Source organism: Miscanthus floridulus, chromosome 8 (genome assembly GCF_019320115.1).
Source record: "Miscanthus floridulus cultivar M001 chromosome 8, ASM1932011v1, whole genome shotgun sequence".
Lineage (NCBI taxonomy): Eukaryota > Viridiplantae > Streptophyta > Magnoliopsida > Poales > Poaceae > Miscanthus > Miscanthus floridulus.
In genome coordinates this window covers 42,850,594-42,873,208 of record NC_089587.1, presented here as the reverse complement: position 1 = coordinate 42,873,208, position 22,615 = coordinate 42,850,594, and the positions used below count along the sequence as shown (strand labels likewise).

Sequence of the window (22,615 nt, the reverse complement as noted above, 5' to 3'; positions counted from 1 at the left end):
GTCTAAAACCAATAGACTAGAGCACTCGCTTCAGGCCCAGGCCGCCTTCGGCCCATCTCTCCGACCGGAGCACTAGCTCAGGCTCAGGCCAGCTCCGAACGGCCTCTCCGATCAGAGCACTAGCGTTAGGCCCCGGCTGCCTCCGCACGGCCTCAACTCGGAAAGCCTGACCCGAGGACCGCCTCAGACTCTGACCCCACGACTCCGACCCCGCGACCGGGGCTCGTGGGAAGCCTACTCACCGCTCTTCTCCGACTGGCCCACCAGAACCGACTGGGGACAATCCGATCGGGGACACCCGCTCGGAAGGAACCAGAAGGCGTGCGGAGAAAGGCAAGGCAAGGCTCGCAAGTCAACACCACTGTACCAGGGACCATACCCTGCACGAAGCAGTGCTTCTACAGCCACCCTGACATAAAGTATTGTAGGGGCCACTACTCCCATATGGTAAGCCCCCTCCGCGTGTCTCTGGACACCGATTGCGGTATGGGCTCCAGGATTTGCCATACCGGGTGAACATAGCACAGCTCCTCACATGCCACTAGGCATCCAGAAGTATTCTGTAGGTACCGGCGTCATCCTTCCTGAAGAAGATAGCTCGACCTTCCGTACACATCTGACATCCTACAGCAACATCGACGTATTGGGAGGCTTCAACCATTATCTAGTTTTCATCACCGTAGGCAGCAAGACTTAGAAATATTTGTACTCTCCCCCTCTCACCTGTAAGAGCCAACCAGGGGATGCGCTCCCTCCAACCAGGGGAGATCGACTTCTTCAAGCTCAGACTCACTAGATCGACATCAACACTCCCAACCGCAAGACCACCCAGTTCCGACCGTGACCCTTCTGGTCGGAGCCGACCGAACCTCTTGTACACCCCCTTCTTCCTCCTTGTTGTACCCCCACTACAGACTTTGAGCACCTGGGCTCAGGAATAAAGTTGCCGACCGACCCCGACTGGACGTAGGGCACGTTGCCTAAACCAGTATAAATCTTGTGTCATTATGTGCTAGGCCACCTCCAATCATAACGTACAGCAAAACTACAAATATTTACTAGTTGGTCACTTTCTGCACCGACATTATCTATGTTTTAAATAAAAAAATTCAAGAAACTTGTTTCAAAAGTTTTACTTAGGCCTAAATCACGGCGCTAAATAAGATCGTAATAGCGGGGTGTTACACCTCGGCCACGCGCCTGGGTCCATGAAGCACCGGCATCGCCTCCTCTGCTTTGCCTCACACCGAGCTCGGCCATCGCCGTAGTTGCCCGAGCCAGGCGTCCGCTCCTTGCCCTGGCGCACCGCACCATCGTGGCCTTGCCCTACGCCTTTTCCCCTTCCACCACCGTCCACACGAGGAGCCACTGCTGCCCCGCGGCACGCGCCGTGGCCGCTCCCGGCGCCATTTGTCTCCACTGCTGCGCCATACAGCGTGGTACTACGCGAGTTTGAGCCACCACCACCGTCGCTCGCCTTCCGTTCACCAAAGACGCGCGTAGCTTCGCCTGTCAGGCCGTAGCCGTGTTGTGCCATAGTAATCGAAGCGCCCGCCATGGCCAGCCAAACATCGTAGAGCGACTCCGCCTCGCCCCGCGCCTCCCTCCTTGTGCACGCGCACCACCGCTACGTGGACTCGCGCCGCTCCTCCTGTGCTCGCATGGCGGCGTCCCCGCCACCGCCCATGGCGCACCTCAGGCGCGCGTGAGCGTGCCGCACCACCCCATGGACATCCTCGCCGTGCCCGCGTCGTTTCCACCGCACAGCCCCGCTGCGTCGCCAGAGCCGTAGCCGCCCGCCTGGTTGGCGCCGCCGTAGCGTCGTGCCACCACCACGGCCCGTGCGGGTGGGCTACCGAGGGGCTGGCTCGGGTCTCGCCAATGCTAGCCCGACGTTGCGCGGGTCCCCATGCAGCTCGCCAGTGGGTTCCCGTGCAACTCCCGCCGCCGTCGTGCCTTCCTGGCTAGGATTGGTCGTCGGCCGGAGCTCCTCTGCTCCGTGCTCTGTTTTGAGGATGATGGAAAGGTAGAAATGGACTTAAGTGTAAATAGCATCTTTTACAGTGTTCTTTTTGCAAAAGCGCTAGACTCATAGGTTTACCATTAGGGTCTTAGTGGATTTAGAGTAAGTACAGGGGTCTTTTTGCAATTTTGTGTCGCCATCGCTGGATTCGTCCCCTTGGGCCGGTTTGTTGGGCCGGCCTGCTGCTGGCTGCCGTGTCTGGGCCGCCCGCGCTATGGCCGCGCCTGACTGGGCCACTCGCGCCCCCGTCCTCGCGTTGGGCAGCGCTCGCCGTTGCTGGGCCGCTGCCCTGTACTCGGTCGCTGGGCCGCTGGTCGCACGCCCCGCTTGGCCGCCGCGCCTGGGCCGCTACGCCGTGCGCGCGCCCTGCCCTCTGGGCCTTGGCCGCATTGGCTGCAGCCGGCCATGGGCCGCTGCCCGCATGAGCGCCGGTGGGCCGCCTGCCTGGCCGGCTTGGCTGCGGGTGTCTAGGCCTCTTGGCGCCCGCGTGGGCCACACTGGCCGAGGCTGGCCCAAGTGCCTATCTCTTTTCTGGTTTTTGTTTAAAATGGCTTAAACTTGTAAAATCAATATAAGATGGTATAGGGATCCAAAAATTGTGAAACTAATTTTGTTAGTCTCCTAAAATCATGATCTACTTGCTAGTATACTTTGTTCACATAGTTGGATAATATTCTTGGAAGCTATATAATTAATTTAAGGTACTTAATAGTGTAAAATATAAACTTGTAGGAATTTCCGTGGTAAATTGGTAATAGTGTTGGATCTGAAATCTTTACAGTAGGTTCCTAGCAATGTTAGCTGTTCACTATAATTTTTGTAGCTCCGTAATAATTAGTTTGCTAAATAGATAAGATGTCCTATTGCGAATAAAGATTAAATTGATGGAATAGAATAAAGAAACAACCTTGGTTTATATAACTAAAATAATTATTGGGAAATAATGACTTATCCGACAACGTGTATATGTAGCCTAGGTACGGTCGTCGTTAGAACTAGCCCGTTAGTTTGAGAGGCGTAAATCGTATTTTACGAGTCCCGATTGCAGTCGATTAATTATATCTTTGCATTGTATCGCATTGCATATCATATAGGTACTATGATGGATCAATGGATCAATTGAAGGATGATTGGGAATCCAAAGATGGTGAATGGTATTCTCTCAAGGAGATGATGTAATGGGCTTTCTATCCAGATAATTGTGGATGATCTAAAGATGCAAATACTAACTTTTTAATATATATCTTACCCAGGCAAGCCCCGGTGCATAACCCCTACTTTTCTACAGTTTAAATTATATTTGTACATTAAGTTTTAAGGAGTTGAATGAAACCCACTTGCATAAATATATCTTTATCCTATGAGTCTTACTAGTATGACAGGATCGTGTAGATTGCTATGCTACAGGACTCCGGTAGAAGTCGAGTGATTGTCTGTCACTCGCGAGAGATAGGAATTATATTACTGTATTATTATCAGTTGAAAAATATAAATGGTGGAAAGGAAATTAGTGACCGGGCAGGGATATGGTTGGGTATTGGTGGGTGTAAGAGGTTGTGTCGCCATGGACGTGGGGCATAGCTTAGTTACACTTTTTTCCCTGTCTGTGTCGATTAAGGACCGGTCGTTGCATAAGCCATCGAGGCAAGTCACAGACTTATTATCCCGAGCACATATTTGGGTATGGGCGCTTGGAAGACTTGTTGCTCTCTCGTCGTAGGTTCTGGCTCTTTCCGGACCGACTATCAAGGTTTCTTTTTGGTGGAGGAGGTCCTTGCACCGCACTGAGTCTGGGACTCAGGTGCGGGGGCTTGGAGTTCTAGTTTGGACGGAGACCTAGGACCCCAGGACAGGAGAGTGATGGGTTGGTCCTGCTTGTGCCTTAGGTACAAGCGGGGCATGTGTTTTCGGGGTACCCAGCTGGGGGCATTGATTCACGAATCGCCGGGCGATCCGATACGACTTGTTTCATGCCTAGCACCATAGTAAGAACTGAAAGATGGAAGATGGAAAGAAAAGGAAATCTGATTGCTTACCACCTGCTTGAAAGTAGTACATGTGCTTACATAGAATGGTTAGTTAATGAACCAATGCGGCTATTAATAAAAATCGAATATAAGGACGCACACTTAGTAATGCTTCCTGCAAATACAATAAACCCACAAGCCAGATAGCCTTGCATATCCTTAGAGTCTTTTCTTTGCTCCTGTCGGGTAAGTCTTGCTGAGTACAATTGAGTACTCAGGGTTTTATTCCCCCGTTGCAGGTGATAGATGGATGTTAGAGCTGACCCTTGTGTGTGGATACCTCCTGGTAGGCTCGGCGAGGATTCCTTTACGTTGTGATCGTAGTTTTTATTTACAACTCTCACCAAATGCTTTTATAAATGAAAGTTTCATAATCTGTTGTCGTAGTTTATATATCAATACTTCATCATGTCATGTTAGATATTTATTTCCGCTGTAATTCGAATCACTTGTTATATTCCGCTATTCAATTAAATTGTTTATAACTCTGATAATATGTTCATATTCCGCTATTATAAATGATAAATAATGTACTCTGATGTTACATGCAAAGTGATGTAAGAAATGGTTAAGAATGATGTAAGCTTTATTCTCTCATTTGTGATCCTGATGGCAAAAATGTGGATCTTCAGGTTCTCCCCTAGGGTGTGCCCGACGGGACCGTGTAATTTGGTGTTCTCCTTTGAGTGCTTAGTGTCTAATGGAAGACGAGCACTCCTGGGAGGCATTAGATTAGGCGGTTTTGCCACAAGTGGGACCTCACCGCTTGAGGCCATGGCACCAAGAACTAATGTTGTCGTCGTAAAAGTTGTTGCTGCCACCACCCTCCATCAACGGTGGCTGGAGCCTGGCCTCGTTCCTGAAGAGATGGCCTGGAGGCCATGGATCCCATCGATGGGACGGCCGTCGCACCATGGATCTCGCAACTACCATGGCGACGGGGATCTAGACCATTCCGACCGGAGGCCTGCTCCTCCATCCGCTGCCTGGGCCGGACGTGCGATCTGGGGGAGGGATGCGGAGCGATGGGCGAGCGTGGGGAGGGACGCGGAGGACGGGCGACGGCTATCACCACTACCATGGCGAAGGGGATCAGCGATAGGTGAGGCGAGCGTGGGGTGGGACGCGGAGGACGGGCAACGGTGATCTTGGGGAGGGGTGCACCAATCAGGGGAGGGGGCAGGGAGGGGAAACCAATTAGGGCAGGGGCGAGCCGGCAGAACCAGCGGGGGTGGGCCAGGCAGCAGTAGGCGGCGACGGCGGGAGCAGGTCAGGGCAGCGGGGTAGGGGCTTCTATTTTTTTCCTTGATTGATGGCCGGGAGCAGGGAGTGGACTCGTGCGGAAGAGGGGCGGGGGCCACACGTCGGTGCACTGCAAAATCACCTGAAGACCTCTATCGCAGCGGCCTCACCACGGGAGGTAGACGGGTCCGTTTCACTCTTTTTAGGAGTAGAGATGTGTGTACGTATAGTCCTCGTCCTTAACAAAGATTGTCTAGATTTACAGTTGTATACAAATTTGTCACTAATTATATAGGTTAGAGAGGCTCCCATAATTATATAGGTCAACTCTAACCTTGAAGCAACAAAACTAGCAAAAACCACATCATTAGTAAGTAATAGCCTTGTCACGGAATCCAGCCTGTGGTGGGTTGGTTAGTGGTTATTAGTTGGTTACGCCTTTGTCTTCAAAATAAATAAATAAATAAATAAATATATATATATATATATATATATATATATATATATATATATATATATATATATATATATATATATATATATATATATATATATATATATATATATATATATATATATATACAGAGAGAGAGAACTACTACCTGTAGCTAGCTACAAAATAACTTATTCTGTAGCCACTTTGAGTTACGCTAATTACTATGTTAATTTATAAGATTATAGTAACTCCTTACTAAGTGATTTACTATAACGTTATGGTAAATATTCTCATGTGTTATAGTAACCCAACTATCGTAAATATGTATTGACATTATCGTAAATTAGTATATAAAATTATCGTAAATGGAGGTGGCTACAAAATATAAAATAACTTATTTTGTAGCTGGCTACTGAATATACTCTCCCTATACGCATATAACTTATACATATACTTAATACTTGGCTTGTGCGTGCTACTTGGTGTAGAGCTTAAGTTGCTATTAGCAGTAGTTAACATCAGACCGATTAACATAATCTCTCTCTTAAGTTAAACAGAAACGAATCATTAGCGAAGAGGCACATCCCCAGCCCCGGGATAAGATAAACAATGGCGCCGCCACTCGGGCGCCTTGGTGCGGAGCGGCCACCGGTTTTATTTATTTATTTTAGTTTTTTACCCTGAGGATGCATGAATGATTGAACGGCAAGATAAAGAGGTGAAAAAGAAGGGACAAGAAGAAAGAAAGAAAAAACCGTGTTGCGTGAGTGATAATTTCCACAAAGCAAAAAAAAAATGAAAAAAGAAAAGAAAAGGTGCAAGCCGTGGCGCACTCGCATGGGTGCGGCCAGGGCCCCATGGTTGAAGCGGGAAAGGCCACCTGGAAGTCACCGGGGTCTACCGCGTTGACCTGTCACCGAGGTCGACACAACACGTGTCCTTCTGGAACGTTCGGATGGATGGAAGCTGAGGGGCGGCGCGCAGTGCGTCACGGCCGGGAGATAGCTGCGTCCGCAGCGCCGGCCTAGTGCCACGTCAGACTGCGCGGGCCGAAGAGGGGCTTCGGATGATGACGTCGGCTAAGCGAACAGGCTGTTTCTTGTTCTTCTGTGCACGGGACGGTAGTGCACCTGGTCAGAATTACTACTGTACTGTTACGATTAGGACCCGTACTGCTAAATTATTTTCGTTTCTGTTCGTTTTGGTTAGGTTAGGTCGATTGGACAAAACAAACCGTCCACGCCTAGAGTTTTGCCCTCTTCGTTTGGCTGATAAGCCATGACTAAAAGTACTCTTGACTGATTTGTTGTGAGAAAAAAATAATATTCGTTGACTGAAAAAATATGATTTATAAGCCAAGCAAACATGACGTTACATCTTTTTGCCCCCAGTTTGGTGAAGAAGTCGGTTGACCGAGAGTGACTGGTGTGCTTGGAGCACTGGGTAGTTGCTGGATTGTTTGAAGATGATTGGCACTTTCCCTTACTAATACTATAAATTAGTTGCTTTCGAACTAAATGGCCATCAGCTGGAGCTCACGCAATCTAACCCTACCCGGCCGGCTACCGCAGGCGCACTCAAAACCGAGGGTCAGCGTGTTTGGCTGGTAGACTGCTTAGTGGATTTCGGATGGTTTCGGATGATTCAATAGTATTCTGTGAGAGAGAATAAGCTGAAACAAGCTGAAACAAGCCATAATATGACCAGCCGAACACGCTGACCAACTGTTTTAGAACTACTGGTACAGGCGTTTGCATGGCAACAATGTTTACTAATAATAAACCCGAAACAATACAATCATTTTTGTAAGCGGAATGTATTTTGAGCACGCCTTGTAGGTCTGTTCAATTTATTTACCCAAATATTTACATAAAAATAATATATAGTCAAATTAATGGAGAAAAGATAAATTGCCTCGTGTATTTAGATGGAGTGTAATTTTCACTTAACTTGCTGTACCATTAGTTTCTGGTCTAAATTGAACATACGAAAAATATTTTGACATACTTCAGACAACCTCAAAATCAGGTCACTTCTTTATCACTAGAGAAGGGTAAAATTAGTGTGCGCGGGTAAGTAAGTTATCACTACAAGTGCATGATTTGAGACCAAGGTTTTTAATTTCGGTATTGCACACTGAATTTACCGAAATTCGTCGGCAAAATTTCGCCGAAATTTTGAACCCTGTTTGAGACAACCCAAATATGCAGGTGCAAATGTCACAATTTGAGAGCTTGATTTGATATAAGGGTCGGCTGTGATTTCACCGAACTAGTAGCGGCCCTTGTTAACCTTCCTCCCCCTTGAAGCCTCCAAAGAAACAGGACCAGCACAATTACGTGCAGTCACTCGTTGCTGCCCCTTTCGGCATTAATCGGCTAATTGCAACCGAGTTTTTGTCGTCTTGAGCTTTCATTCCGCCGGTTGTCACAGCACGACTAGATATTTTCGCAGCCAGTAGAGTCTAGTGCCTCTTGGCCACCTAGCATTCCATCAATTAGTGTGATCTATGACAAAAATATTTCTTAGATGGTGTATGACTTTTGATTAGAAACTTGGAACTAAACTTTTTTTTTCAAAAGAAATTTAGGACCCTTCTGAAACACAAGAATTTCACATAAATTAGTTCATTTTTTACAAGAAAACACATGAAATAGGAAAAATTACCCCGTTTCAAAGGAGGCCTTACAATGAAGTTTCTTTAATTTGAGAAAACTTGGAAAGAAGTTAAATGTTCTAGCCATCGTTGGTGCAATTCACCGTCTTCAAAACAGGTCGCGATAGAGATAGAACCACACATCTGGTTGTTGTTCTTTCAGTGATATGTGACATATGCCCGTCGACTATGAAACGCCTATGAGGCCTTCGTCAGTTGTGGACTCTCTTTTTTTTTTGAAAGTGCTCATAGAGTTTAGGTATACGTACATGTGTTTACAGGGTGAGTCTGTGTTCATATACTTATAGAGATTAGGTGTACAATTTACTTATGTAAATGTGTTTATAGGAGAGTGTGTGTTCCTATATATGGTGGTACGAGAAAAAAGTAAGTACAGTTCGGCCAATGGTGAAATTTACATGCTTCAGTTCTAATTTAATAGATGAAACAAAGCTTAGATTTTCGCCGCAAAAGCGGAGAATTGCCAGCACAACACGTGTCCTACTGTGGATGACATTATCATGAAAGGGACTAAAGATGGCAACAGGCAGAAAAAACCCGCGTACCCGCGGGCACTTGACCCGGCGGGCGCGGATACGGGTATGAATTTGTGCCCGCGGGCGCGGGCACGGGCATAGGTTGCTTCCCGTGGCGGGCGCGGGAGTGGGCATGAGATTTTTCTCGCGGACGCGGACGTGTGAAGCCACTATCCGCGTAGATATTACTAAAGATGGCAACGGGTAGAAAAACCCGCGTACCCGCGGGCACCCGACCCGGGCGGGTGCGGATACGGGCATGAATCTGTGCCCGCGGGCACGGGCACAGGTTGCTGCCCGTGGTGGATGCGGGTGCGGGCATGAGATTTTTCTGGCAGGCGCGAGCGTGCAAAGCCACTATCCGCGCGGATATTACCCGTTGCCATGTTTAAAAGGGACGTTAGCCTTTTGGCAAGCGATTTATTCCAGGGCCAAGTCGTTAAACGGCAACTGACGTGAGACGACGGTTGAGCAGTCGTCCGTGGTGCAAAACTACAGTCTACCTCTACAGGTAAGACTTGCCCGTTCAGCGCAACAAACCTTTGCTTTCAGGTGACGTCCCTGCTGACGTCAATTCGCAGGCCTCTTTGTCTCAATCAGGCGGAGCTGGTTTGTGCGATCTATCGTGCTATGGCCAGACTGGACGCCCGGGCCTACATGCAAATCTTTTCCTGCCACCGGAAGGATCAATCATGTAAACATCTACTCCCTCCAAAGTACGGAGTACTCAAACGGTCAAACTTTAAAAACTTGATCAAATTAATTTGGAAAAGATACAAAATAGATATTATTTTCTACTCCTATAATACTTGGTTAAACTTTAAAAATGATAGACCCAAAAAGCAAGATGTGCACTTATTTTTGGAAGTACTCAATCCGCCCCCGGAAATATAATACTACTCTTCCTAAGACCTTGTTTGAATGCTCATGTATCCGTCTCAATCCAAATATGTTGAAATGGATTTAAGTGCATTCCATTTTACTCCAACCCATATGGATTGAGGTGGATACACATACATCCAAACAAGGGGAAAATATAGATTTTTTTTTTCAGAATTTCACACTCCTCACATCCACACACACACACCCGTACTTTTAAAACTTAGACTTAAGATTATTTTATAATTATATATCAATTCCAGTACAAAGTTCTTCACAAATGAGTAACCACAGGTGTCCAATTAAACTTGCATTGCGACATCTTGCAACAGTTCTGTAATGATCCATCTGCCGTACTTCAAGTAAAAGTGGTAGCAGAGACTAAAAAAATGTAAAAGCGTTAGCAAAAGATGCTTAAGAAAATTAAAGGTACAAATGCCGTGCATCTGGTCACTGATAAGACAAGGTAGAAATGTGGTACGCTTAATCATTGGGGAAAAAACTTGTCACAATCCATGAGATTTACGGGTAAAGATACTGGCACAGCTTGCTCATAATTTTCTACAGACCTATTCTTGATCTCAATATGAGGGTACATCTAATGTAGTATCCAAAAAACTTTAACAAGCACTTTACAGATGGCGGGGTGTAGAACTTCTGGAGTTAAAACAAAGAGAATGGGATTTGCGCGGCTGACTTGCAAGGAAATGGGCAGCATTGGCTCTATTCTTTACCATCCAGCAAATGATTCATGACATGGAGATAGAGGCTCCTAATTAGCTGCCTCCAGATTTGAGTGTGTCACTGAGCCTGCAATAATAGCCAACCATAAGTTGCTTCCTCCAATAATGCCTCCATGTGTCTCAATCATCACGTAAATACATAAGCATGGTCTTTTGTAATTAATTAATAGATAGAACTGCAGCCTGGTGATAGGACATGGACAGTACAGCCACTACTTGATAACGCAGGAAGAACTATTTTAATTGGTGATACAAATAATTTATTAAAGACATTCATTCACTTGTGGTCATATCTTGCCATTTTGCCATGCAGAAACATCCCGTAGGACATGAAATTTTGACCCCACTTACCAGTCCAAACCTTCGAAGAGCCCCTCTCCTTTTATTGCAGATGTTTTGAAAATCGCCCATTGGCGGCTCTTAATCTTGTGCAGTTCTAATGACTCTGTAATGGCAGCATCATCGAGTGCGCCTGGAAGATCCTGCATGAAAATAACTGGCATGTCAGATAAAATGCAAAAAACCACGAGATACAGTAGAGCTACAGCCTACAGGATACAAGTAACATAAGGCACAAGTTAAAAGCAAGTGTCTACTGGAAATGAGTACACCATGCTGAATCATTTGACAAGAGGTGCAAGCTATTTGGATAGATCAATGGTTCCAGCGAATGATTTATGAAGGAGACGAACACTTGAAACAAACATTACAGTTACACTTCATATACACCTATCTTAAAGCAGGGAGCTTGTGTAGTAGGGAAAAGATAACTATATTACCAAATTAGAGTACACTTTATATCGAAAGTAGTACAGGACAAGTGAAAATATCAGCATTTGAGGCATTTAAGTGCTGACTGCTGATGCCTACATCAACATTCATGTGATTAAATGCACAGAAATATAAACATGCAGCTTAATTCTGATAATCATGGAAAATGCCAAATCCACAACAGTATGAGAAATTCAAAATTCTTCTTTTTACCTGCTTATTTGCATATACAAGGACAACTGCACCTTTAAGCTCGTCCTCCTGCCATGTAAAGGCATGCATCAAATCAGTAAATGTAACAGATTTAAGGGCACCCCGTGCTTACTAGACTTCCTTATTCGGAGAAAAAAATAGCCATTCAGTAAATAAATTCAGATTGTAGTTCTGCAACAAGTGAGACTTAAAGGCATATGCACCCTAGCTAATATTTCTAAGTTCCAAATGTCAAAATATTTATTTACAAACATATCAATGCCGTTCAAAACTAGAAGTAGAATTTTCTAGATATGATACTCCCTCAGTTACAATGTGAGTCGTTCTGGGTTTTATAGAAAAGCCAGAACAACTCACAATTTGGAAAGGAGGGAGCATAAACCAGTGATACAATCAAACAGTAAAATCTTGTTACCACTCATGCTCCACCTATCCCATACCGCTACCAGAGTCAAACACATATTAGATATATCAACAGGAATCATGCATTCCATAATATCAAGCAACACCGCCTTGAAATGCATTCCATAATATCATGCATATGGCACTCATCAACTTATTCATTTTTTGCAAAATAATCAGTGAATCGCATACTACACTACTACAGTATTCAATCAGCATGAATAATCATTCTTTCCATTAATGAAATGTTTTAATATTTTCATTTCTTCTCAGAAATTGGCAAGAAATGTTAAATCTAGGTCAAATAAGGCCAGGAAAAGTATCTCAGATTGTTTGGTGTAAACGAGGATCTCATGATGGTGGAGCATTACCTCAAGGATGGCATGGAATTCTTCTTTTGCTGTTACAAGCCTATCTGTATCACTTGAATCAACAACATATATGATAGCCTGGGTGTTTGGAAAGTAGCACCGCCAATATGGCCTGAAAATGCACACATGACAAAGATATTGATGGGATATTAAATGTATTAGTTCATGGAAAAAATAAATGCATCATGCTAAAAGTAACGATTCTAGTTCTGATATTCAAAAGCACAGGAAGGCCAATGAAAATCCAAACCAGTTGACATGTTAGTCTTATCTAAGAAACCCAAAAAGTCTCAGGATTCAAGAAAATTCATGCTCTATGTCATAAAGGACCATTCCAACACTTACACAAGTATAAAAAGGAAAAGTTCTTATACTACTAGTACAATACTTGAAATGCCCTCATGTTTTTTTCCCCTAAAACAGTGCTCACGTGGAAAGGAATACAGAAACAAAATATCGGCAACTGAGGATATGTTACAAAAGCATCTAGACGTGGCATCGTATAGACTATAATATCTTGTTCACATTTTAGACCTATAATATCTTGTTCACATTTTAGACCATCTCCATAAACTAGTTCCACTAGAGTTACTAGGATTCAACTACACCACATTTTAAAGATCAGTTGGATGCCCTCCATCTGGACTATTTTTCATTGTGTATCACTCTGCTATGCATGAATATATCATATATATTGTGCCACCAAATTATGAAATGATCCAAGGCCAAACCATAACAACTCTTGGATCATAGAGTGACAGCCTAGATCAACTGGTTGAGGGTGTGGACTTGGGTCCAGGCCACCAATGAGTCCTCGTTTTGGTGAAATTGGGTGCCTATTTCTTATTAACATAAAGCTGCCTAGTTCTTCCTATCTTTGTCTAGCTTTTACTTAAGGGGAACACCAGGGGCATATCTCTCCCCATGGTCGAGTCCTTTTTCATGTCCATGTTGGCAAGGATCAACCTAAAAGATTACATCCAAGACAGGCACGATGTACATTATACAGGCCTAGGCCAGGCTTCCATATAAAAAACAACTAGATTAAGATATTTTCAGCATGATCCAATCTTTACAATTCTATCTTAGAAAAAGCTTGATCTTTACATGGTTTGGGAGACATTAAACACTGCAATGAGGAACCTTAATCCGTTGCATATTGATGAAATTCAGGCTCGTCCCGCAATGAGAAAAAGAAAAATCCTTATCTTTATTAAACATATCTGTTCTTCCAGCCTGATGATTTAGCTTGTGGAAACTGAAGTGCCAGGGTACTAAGACAGTATTATCTCCACCAATTACTTAATATAATTAACAAAAAGGTAGTAGTAGAATACCTCAGTTGGAACTGTTTTTCAATCGATAATTAAATAAATAGAATAGTACTATTTGCTTCATAAATGACAGTCGAGTTTAATATGATGATAAAGAGCCAGTACCTGATGCTTGTTTGACCACCTGTTGAGAAGAAAGTTGGTGTTAATACTGAAAGATGGATATTTTGAAGGACCAAAAAACAATACAAGTACCAACAAGATTAAAGTGATGGCGCTGAAAAGTTAGCTGTGACTTCAAATTTGCAGTTGAACAGGTAGTATACACACTACAGTTGTACAATGCAAAAAATTTCGCTCCCACGGGGAGTCAAACCCAGGACCTGGGAAGTGCTACTCAAGCCACCTAACCAGCTCAGCTAGAGGACCTTTCGCCACTTTTTCCACATGACCACATCCCATTTACTTCTGATCTCCTCAGCTCCGATCCGGCAGGAGGCAACCATGGGTCCAGCCCATACCCATCTCCTTTGAGCTTTCACGCATCCACACCCTCTCCAAGCTCAAGGCCCCCGTCCTTCAAGCTCACCAAGCTCGTCAGGGATTGTTGAGCTGTAGCACTAATGCATCCAAGCTCATCGACTGCACCAACTATACACAGGCCATCCTTCCAGATCACAGACCCAAGGCCAATGCTAGCTGTGGTAAATGGCCAGCAGCGGCTGCCAAACCAAAGGCAGCAAACCTACTTGGCCGCGGCTTCACCTCCCCAACTCCCTCATTGTGGATATTTCCGGAAGACTAGAGCGGCCCTGTTCAGCTCCACCAAGCCAGCCGGTGACGCAAGGCATGGAGCATATTGGGGCTATCCACCAGCACGCCATCGGGCACAGGAGCGGCGGCCTGTCTGACATCATCGATCGTTCACTTTCGAGCCGCGGAGCTGGGAGGGAGCAGCGCTGGTGGAGATGGAACAGCTGTGGAGCAGCAAAAGAAATGGACAGGAGGTAGAAGCTGGCTGCGGTGGAAAAAAAGCACCCCCTGGGCCACTTCCAGCTTATGGGCCTCTAGTTCAATCCGTAGAAGCACTTCCCCTAGAAGTCCGAAAAAAAGCTTAGGCCCCGTTTGGGTGTTCCTGTTTCCTCAAACTGTAGTATTGGGAAACCACAGTTTTAAAAACGGTAGCCATCTAATACTATAGTATTTATAAACTAGAGTTTTTCTCTGTTTCAGCAAAGCCATGACATGTTTGGCTACGTAGCAGTACGTTGCTTTTAAAAATTCGTTGGTTCTGTCCTTGCTTGTAAAAATAGCATGTATCTGTGCATACACATGCCGAGCGCCAAGCTCTGTCAAGAAAAAAGAGGGTCCAGGTGGAGTTTCCAAAACTCCAAAAAATACTGTAGTTTTATAAATACAACAACAACAAAGCCTTTAAGTCTCAAACAAGTTGGGGTAGACTAGAGTTGAAACCCAGCAGAAGCAATCAAGGTTCAGGCACGTGAATAGCTGTTTTCCAAGCACTCCTATCTAAGGCTAAGTCTTTAGGTATATTCCATCCTTTCAAGTCTCCTTTTATTGCCTCTACCCAAGTCAACTTCGGTCTTCCTCTGTCTCTCTTCACGTTACTATCCTGGCTTAGGATTCCACTACGCACCGGTGCCTCTGGAGGTCTCCGTTGGACATGTCCAAACCATCTCAACCGGTGTTGGACAAGCTTTTCTTCAATTGGTGCTACCCCTAATCTATTACGTATATCGTCGTTCCGAACTCGATCCCTTCTTGTATGACCGCAAATCCAACGCAACATACGTATTTCCGCGACACTTATCTGTTGAACATGTCGTCTTTTCGAATGCCAACATTCTGCACCATACAACATAGCAGGTCTAATCGCCGTCCTATAAAACTTGCCTTTTAGCTTCTGTGGTACCCTTTTGTCACATAGGACACCAGATGCTTGGCACCACTTCATCCACCCTACTTTGATTCTATGGCTAACATCTTCATCAATATCCCCGTCTCTCTGTAGCATTGATCCTAAATATCGAAAGGTATCCTTCCTAGGCACTACTTGACCTTCCAAACTAATATCTTCCTCCTCCCGAGTAGTAGTGCCGAAGTCACATCTCATATACTCAATTTTAGTTCTAATGAGTCTAAAACCTTTGGACTCCAAAGTCTCCCGCCATAACACCAGTTTATGATTCACTCCTGTCCGGCTTTTATCAACTAGCACTACATCGTCCGCGAAAAGCATACACCAAGGGATGTCCCCTTGTATGTCCCTTGTGACCTCATCCATCACTAAGGCAAACAGATAAGGACTCAAAGCTGACCCTTGATGTAGTCCTATCCTAATCGAGAAGTCATCCGTGTCTGCATCACTTGTTCGAACACTAGTCACAACATTGTTGTACATGTTCTTAATGAGCCCGACGTATTTCGTTGGGACTTTATGTTTGTCCAAAGCCCACCACATAACATTCCTTGGTATTTTATCATAAGCCTTCTCCAAGTCAATAAAAACCATGTGTAGGTCCTTCTTCTCCCTATACCGCTCCATAGCTTGTCTTATTAAGAAAATGGCTTCCATGGTTGACCTTCCAGGCATGAAACCAAATTGGTTCATAGAGACCCGCGTTATTGTTCTCAAGCGATGCTCGATGACTCTTTCCCATAGCTTCATAGTATGGCTCATCAACTTAATTCCCCGGTAATTAGTACAACTTTGAATATCCCCTTTATTCTTGTAGATCGGTACCAATATACTTCTCCACTCGTCAGGCATCTTGTTCGATCGAAAAATATGGTTGAACAGCTTGGTTAGCCATACTATAGCTATGTCCCCGAGACATCTCCACACCTTGATTGGAATACCATCCGGTCCCATCGCCTTACCTCCTTTCATCATTTTCAACGCCTCTCTGACCTCAGATTCTTGGATTCTCCGCACAAAGCGCCTATTGGTGTCATTAAAAGAGTCATCCAACTGAAAGGTTGTGTCTGTATTCTCACCATTGAACAATTTGTCAAAATACTCTTGCCATCGATGTCGGATCTCATCCTCCTTCACCAAGAGATGCTCCCTTTCATCCTTAATGCACTTAACTTGGTTGAAGTCCCTTGTCTTTCTCTCACGAACCCTAGCCATCCTATAAATGTCCTTCTCTCCTTCCTTCGTACTCAAATGTTGGTAAAGATCCTCGTACGCTCTACCATTTGCTACACTTACAGCTCGCTTTGCAGTCTTCTTTGCCACCTTGTACTTCTCTATGTTGTCCACACTCCTGTCATGGTACAAGCGTCTATAGCATTCTTTCTTCTCCTTAATAGCCCTTTGGACTTCCTCGTTCCACCACCAAGTATCTTTAGCCTCGCCTCCACTTCCTTTGGTTAAATACAGCGGTTTCTAAAACTTCAAAGTTTATTCTATCCAAACACTTCCTTCTTAATACCTAGGTATTCTGTAAAACCGTAGTATTCATATAAAACTCCAAAATAACTTTGCATAACGTTTGGGAAGTGAAGCAGCTTAAAAAACTGCAAATAAGTTGTGTCAAACAGGGCCATAGTGTTACATGCAGTGGCAAAGCTTGCCACCAAAGTTAGTAGGGGGCTTGGGTGCAGCAATGATTCAAAGATGAATTAAGCACTTCCAATAGGGTATTTACAAGCATAAATTAGTGATGTAGCTCAAAGTACTGCTACTTTTTCTATGGAGTTGCTCAAATGACAAGGGCCATGGCTACTGTAGGCCCTAAGGAAGCTCCAACCCTGGTTTATTATGGTAATGACACTAGAAAAATGCTAAAGTTCACTGGATTAAAGTAAGCAAGCACCATAGCATAGACATTCTGAAATTTAAACTCCCTATTTTCCCCTAAAACAAACCCAACATGGATAAGGAGTGAAACATAATGATTGAAGCGTCGGACAAAAGAAGACATAAAAATAGTGGGTTCTCATAAAACATTAAAACAAAATGGCCCAACATGTGCCGCACTTGTATCTAGGCAGTCGATCTTACATTAAATATCATGCTAACTTGGGTGGCACAAACAGAAGGAAGCAAACAAGCAGGGAAGGCTGGGATCCATTGATGGCCCATTAAAAATGCTAGGCAAAGTGGCAATTGAGTTGATCATTCTACACCGAGATAACAAAACAGACACGATTAGATTGAGATGACTACTCGTGCACAGGCTTTCGATTAAAGCATACAGAATGAAGTGCCATTTCAATTATCTTTCTCAGAATCAGCACTCGATAGCTCACTCTTGCTGAGTTTGAATTGCCCTTCTCACATAATAGTCTCTAAGTTTTTGTTCGAGATTGCACTTATGATTGTTCTGAGTATCCAAACAGTCGATCATCAATCAGAATGCCAAAGAGAGCAGCGAGACCCGAGCAACTCACCGAGATCCCATACTTGGAACTTGATGTTGTTGTACTGCACCGTCTCCACGTTGAACCCGATTGCTACAACAACACACACAAGGCATCACATCAAATCCAACAACTCCAACCAGCAGCAGCAATGACGAGTCGGTAAATAAGAACTCACTTGGGATCGTGGAGACGACCTCTCCCATCTGCAGCCTATCTGTGAAACGAACCAAAACCACACGGAAGGATCAGAATCGGGAACCCTCGCGGAACAGAACCGTAGATCCGCGGTGGGCCTGCGGAGATTCGAGGAGGAAGAGGGGGACGGAACGGGCGGGTGCGACTTACAGAGTATGGTGGTCTTGCCGGCATTGTCCAGGCCGAGGACGAGGATGCGAGCCTCGCGGTTGCCGAAGACCGACGAGAAGAGCCGCGTGAACACGATGCCCATGGCGACGCTCGCGACCTGGCACCCGCGGCGGCGCAGGGGTTTCGGAGCGCGGGGCACGGGGCCGAGAGAGATCTGGGATTCTGAGGGAAGGATGGAGGGAGATCTGGGGAAGGGAAAGGGAGGAGGGAAGTGAGCTGGCGCGCGCGAGTACCGAAGACGAGAACGACGACTCCGCGGAACGAAATCCTCTGCAGTCGCACCGAACGACGGCGCCGTGCAGTCATCGAATCTCTGCCGATCGTTGCGGATCCAACAGCTGCGCGCTCCAACTTCCATGACAAGCTTCGTCAGCTGCGATGGGCCTCGGCCCAACAAGAGCATCACGTTGCTCGGAGTTTCTGGAACTATAGCGAGTGTTTATGACGCGAGGCTGCGGCAGTACGCGCCTTTTCCGTATTTTGGCGTGACGAAAAGCCTAGGGGCGATTATCTGGAGCTGGAGTCATTTTCGATGGCAGCAGGTGTGTCGCTCTTCATTCTAATTTGTTTCTGTGTGTCAGATTGCAAAGTGCACTCCTCTTTTTTCTACTCACCAATTTTGCCCAGATTGCAAGGGTTGGGTCCTAATTTGGTTGCTTTTGTCCTGTACCAAAACAAAATCTGCATATTTCACATGGAAGATTGAAGGAGAGATCAACTTGCCCACATTGAAATCAATTCTGCATATTCGACATGGAAGAAAAAAGGTTTGTAATGCGACCGATGTTTCTTGTTCTCCACAAAATTAGATAGACTTCAGTTCCTTTACCACCAAATCAATTAGGCATGTCGTAATTATTTTTTGCTGCAGCAGGGAGGGTTTGCTTCCTAGTTTATTACCTCAAGTTGGGATGGAGTTCAGTACTGTAGATGATGCCTGGATGTATTGGATTAGCTATGGAGGTCAAAATGGTTTTGAGGTTAGAAAAAGGTATGCAAACAAAAGGAAGATAGATGGGAAGGTTCGGTCCTGCAGATTTGTTTGTGCAAGTGAGGGTCATAGGAAACAAGATAAAAGGGATCATATAACAAAGTGTCCAAGAGCTGAAACTAGAACTGATTGTAAAGTTCGCATGTGTCTTGTAATGGATCGAGAGAAGGAAAACTATAAGGTGTCTGATCTGATTTTGGAACATAATCACAGCCTTCATTTGCCAGAAACCTCGCACTTGATGGTGTCTCAAAGAAAAATTTCAGAGTTACAAGGTTTTGAAATTGAGACCGCTGATGATGCTGGAATTGGTCCTAAAGCTGCACATGAATTGGCTAGTCTCCAAGTTGGTGGCTCACTTAATCTAAGTTACACACTCCGTGACCACAAGAACTATTTAAGGGGCAAGCGCCAACGAGAGATGGCATATGGTCAAGCAAGAAGCATGCTTATGTATTTTCAAGATAAAATTGCTGAGAACCCGTCATTCCAATATGCATTGCATATGGACCGGGAGGAACAAATAGCAAATATATTTTGGGTTGATGCTAAAATGCTCACTGATTATGCTTATTTTGGTGATGTTGTTAGTTTCGACACTACTTTTGGAACAAACAAGGAGAGTAGACCTTTTGGTGTTTTTGTTGGGTTCAATCATTTTAGGGAAACTGTGGTTTTTGGTGCTGCTCTCTTGTATGATGAGACATTTGAGTCCTTCAAGTGGCTATTTGAGACCTTCCTGAAAGCACATAATGGCAAGCACCCTAAAACAATTTACACGGATCAGGATGCTGCGATGGGAAAAGCTGTTCACGAAGTGTTTTCAGAGACATGGCATGGTTTGTGTACTTTTCACATTATGCAAAATGCTGTGAAACATTTAGCTGAACCCGAAAAAGATGAATCAAGTACTTCTTCTGAAGATGTAGTTGAGGGCACCGAGGAAGAATCAAATATCCTCGCAGATTTTAGTGCATGTATGTATGAATACGAAGATGAGGAAACATTCAAAAATGCATTTGGCATCATGAGGACAAAGGTGAAGAAGCAAACTTGGTTGGATAGTATATATAAGGTGAAAGAAAAATGGGCTGAATGTTATATGAAAGATGTGTTCACATTAGGGATGAGAAGTACACAATTAAGTGAGAGTTTGAATAGTGAATTGAAGAGGCATTTCAAATCTGATTTTGACATCATTCGATTTCTTAAACATTTTGAAAGAGTGGTGGAAAGTAAAAGAAATAAGGAATTGAATTCTGAATTTGAATCAAGAAAAAAATTACCTAGAATCAAAATGAGGACACATATGTTACTGCAAGTTAGCAAGCTGTACACACCTATTATATTTGAAGCTTTTCAAGGTGAATATGAAAGGTCCATGGCAGCATGCACTACGGCGTTGGAAGGCAACAGTGAATATCTTGTCTCAATATATCATGAAGATTTTAGATATGAGAAGGAGTACAAAGTCATTGGTGATCCTCTACAACAAACTAGTACATGCAGCTGTGGTCAATTCAACAGAATTGGAATATTGTGCAGCCATGCTATAAAAGTCCTTGATTTGATGAATATCAAATCTCTCCCTGCTCAATATGTATTGAAGCGATGGACAAAAGAAGCACGTTGTGGAGCAGTACAAGATAACCAAGGTCGAAATATAATAGAGAACCCAAGGTTAGATGAGACACTTCGGTACAAATCTATGACTCGTAAATTTCTCAGCTTGGCACAACGAGCTGCTAGCCATCCAGGGTGCTCCTTGATAGTACATGACACACTTGACATCCTTAGCAAGAAAATTGAAGAAGAAATCAATGGTTGCACTACCCCAACTGTGGATCAAGTCACTGTTCCCACAAATGTTACTCCTGTAAGTAATTTGGTTAGTACAGCATGCTTAAAGAAAAAGGATGTGGAAACAAAAACTTCGAAGCGCAAGAGAACTTGGCTTGATAAGAAGCGCAAGTTTACAAAGAAGGGAACCAAGAAAAAGGAGAAAGTTTCAATGGTATGTACTATATCACAAAATATATTACATTCTCTGTAGACCGTAATTGTATCAATGAAAAATTGTTATCTTACTCTTCTGTTATTAGAAGGAACAACAAACTGTCAAAGTGGCGTTCGATGATGGTGTAGCCAAGGAAGGGATGTCTGAACCTTACTCTGCAGAAAATGTTTGTCTACTTCTTGTCCCAAGGAAGGGATGTCTGAATCTTACATGACCATTCATAGCTACTCTCAGTTATTGACAGTAAGATTTAAAAACCATGATCTTCCATCTTTCTAGTGAGGATCTGGAGCATCTGGACAGAGTTTAGTTATTGTTCTTTTATTTTGCAGGGAGCAATGACTGGTGATCTTAATGTTGAATTCTAGTAACAGAGCTAGTTCCGGAGAATAGCTTTTGGTATTTTGCTTGAAGTGTAAAGTTCAGCCTGTTGGTGTCTCAAAGGAAAATTACCGATGCGCAATCTGGATGTGTTTCGCAAGTTTGTATGAATGTCTTTTGCCTCTTGAAAATGAGCTACCATGATCTGTATGTAGTCTCTGGAATTTAGCAGTTATGTCACATGCACTTGATACTGGATGCCTGGGAACAATGATATTTGTGTAGTCTCTAAAGTTTTAAAAATTCAGCAATGCCTCCTCTTTATTTAGTCAAAACATTCCAAAAGACAATCTATACAGATTTGCTCTTTATTCAGTCATAACATTTCAGATTTCCAGAAGACAATCTATACAATTTGCTCTGCTTTTCTGTTTCTATAGAATCACAATTTGCTAGCAGTTTGCTGTCTACCTGCACAAATTGCTAAAACTTGTGCTTCCTATTCAGTTACTGCAATAACACAATTCACAGAATACAGTGCAAGCACAGTTTGCAGAACACAATGCTTGTGTAGCAGCGTCCATGCTCCCAGTCCAAGCTTGATGGCCTCGATGAACCCAGGCTAAGCACGACCTCCTGAAAATGACGCAGCCTGGAACTTGCCGAGGGCAGCCTGGACCTCCACCACGGTGGCTGCATACTGCAGCAGAGCTCGAGCACCACACATCTGGCACACGGGAAACCAGCCTCTGCGTGGCCAGCGGCAAGGCGGAGAACGCCCCCGAGGAGGCTAGCTGGGCGGCGCAGCATCCAGAACGAGGAGACCAGGGCGCCGAGGGAGGAAGAAGAGATGGAGGCGATGCTTGTAATCGCGGAAGAGACGGCGGCGGAGGGGAAGAAACGAGCGGCGACGGCAGCGGAAAGGGGTCACCAAGCGCATACTCCACACGGTGTT

At 44.5% G+C, this 22,615-nt stretch overlaps 2 protein-coding genes across 2 annotated transcripts; one reads left to right on the top strand and one right to left on the bottom strand.

Moving 5' to 3' along the window:
* Positions 1-10,263: 10,263 nt before the first annotated feature.
* Positions 10,264-18,576, bottom strand: LOC136476252 (ADP-ribosylation factor 3-like). Its single transcript, XM_066474025.1, has 8 exons — positions 18,311-18,576; positions 18,141-18,179; positions 17,993-18,055; positions 13,739-13,757; positions 12,300-12,411; positions 11,527-11,574; positions 10,894-11,024; positions 10,264-10,609 (listed from the first exon to the last, which is right to left on the bottom strand). The coding sequence occupies exons 1-8, from the start codon at positions 18,411-18,413 to the stop codon at positions 10,576-10,578; spliced, it is 549 nt and encodes a 182-aa protein (XP_066330122.1). The 5' UTR covers positions 18,414-18,576; the 3' UTR covers positions 10,264-10,575.
* A 424-nt stretch (positions 18,577-19,000) lies between these two features.
* LOC136468953 (protein FAR1-RELATED SEQUENCE 5-like) lies at positions 19,001-21,707 on the top strand. The gene is made up of 4 exons (XM_066467339.1): positions 19,001-19,098; positions 19,206-21,336; positions 21,425-21,505; positions 21,672-21,707. Exons 1-4 carry the CDS (start codon positions 19,085-19,087, stop codon positions 21,705-21,707), a joined length of 2,262 nt encoding a protein of 753 aa, XP_066323436.1. The 5' UTR covers positions 19,001-19,084.
* Positions 21,708-22,615: the final 908 nt, after the last annotated feature.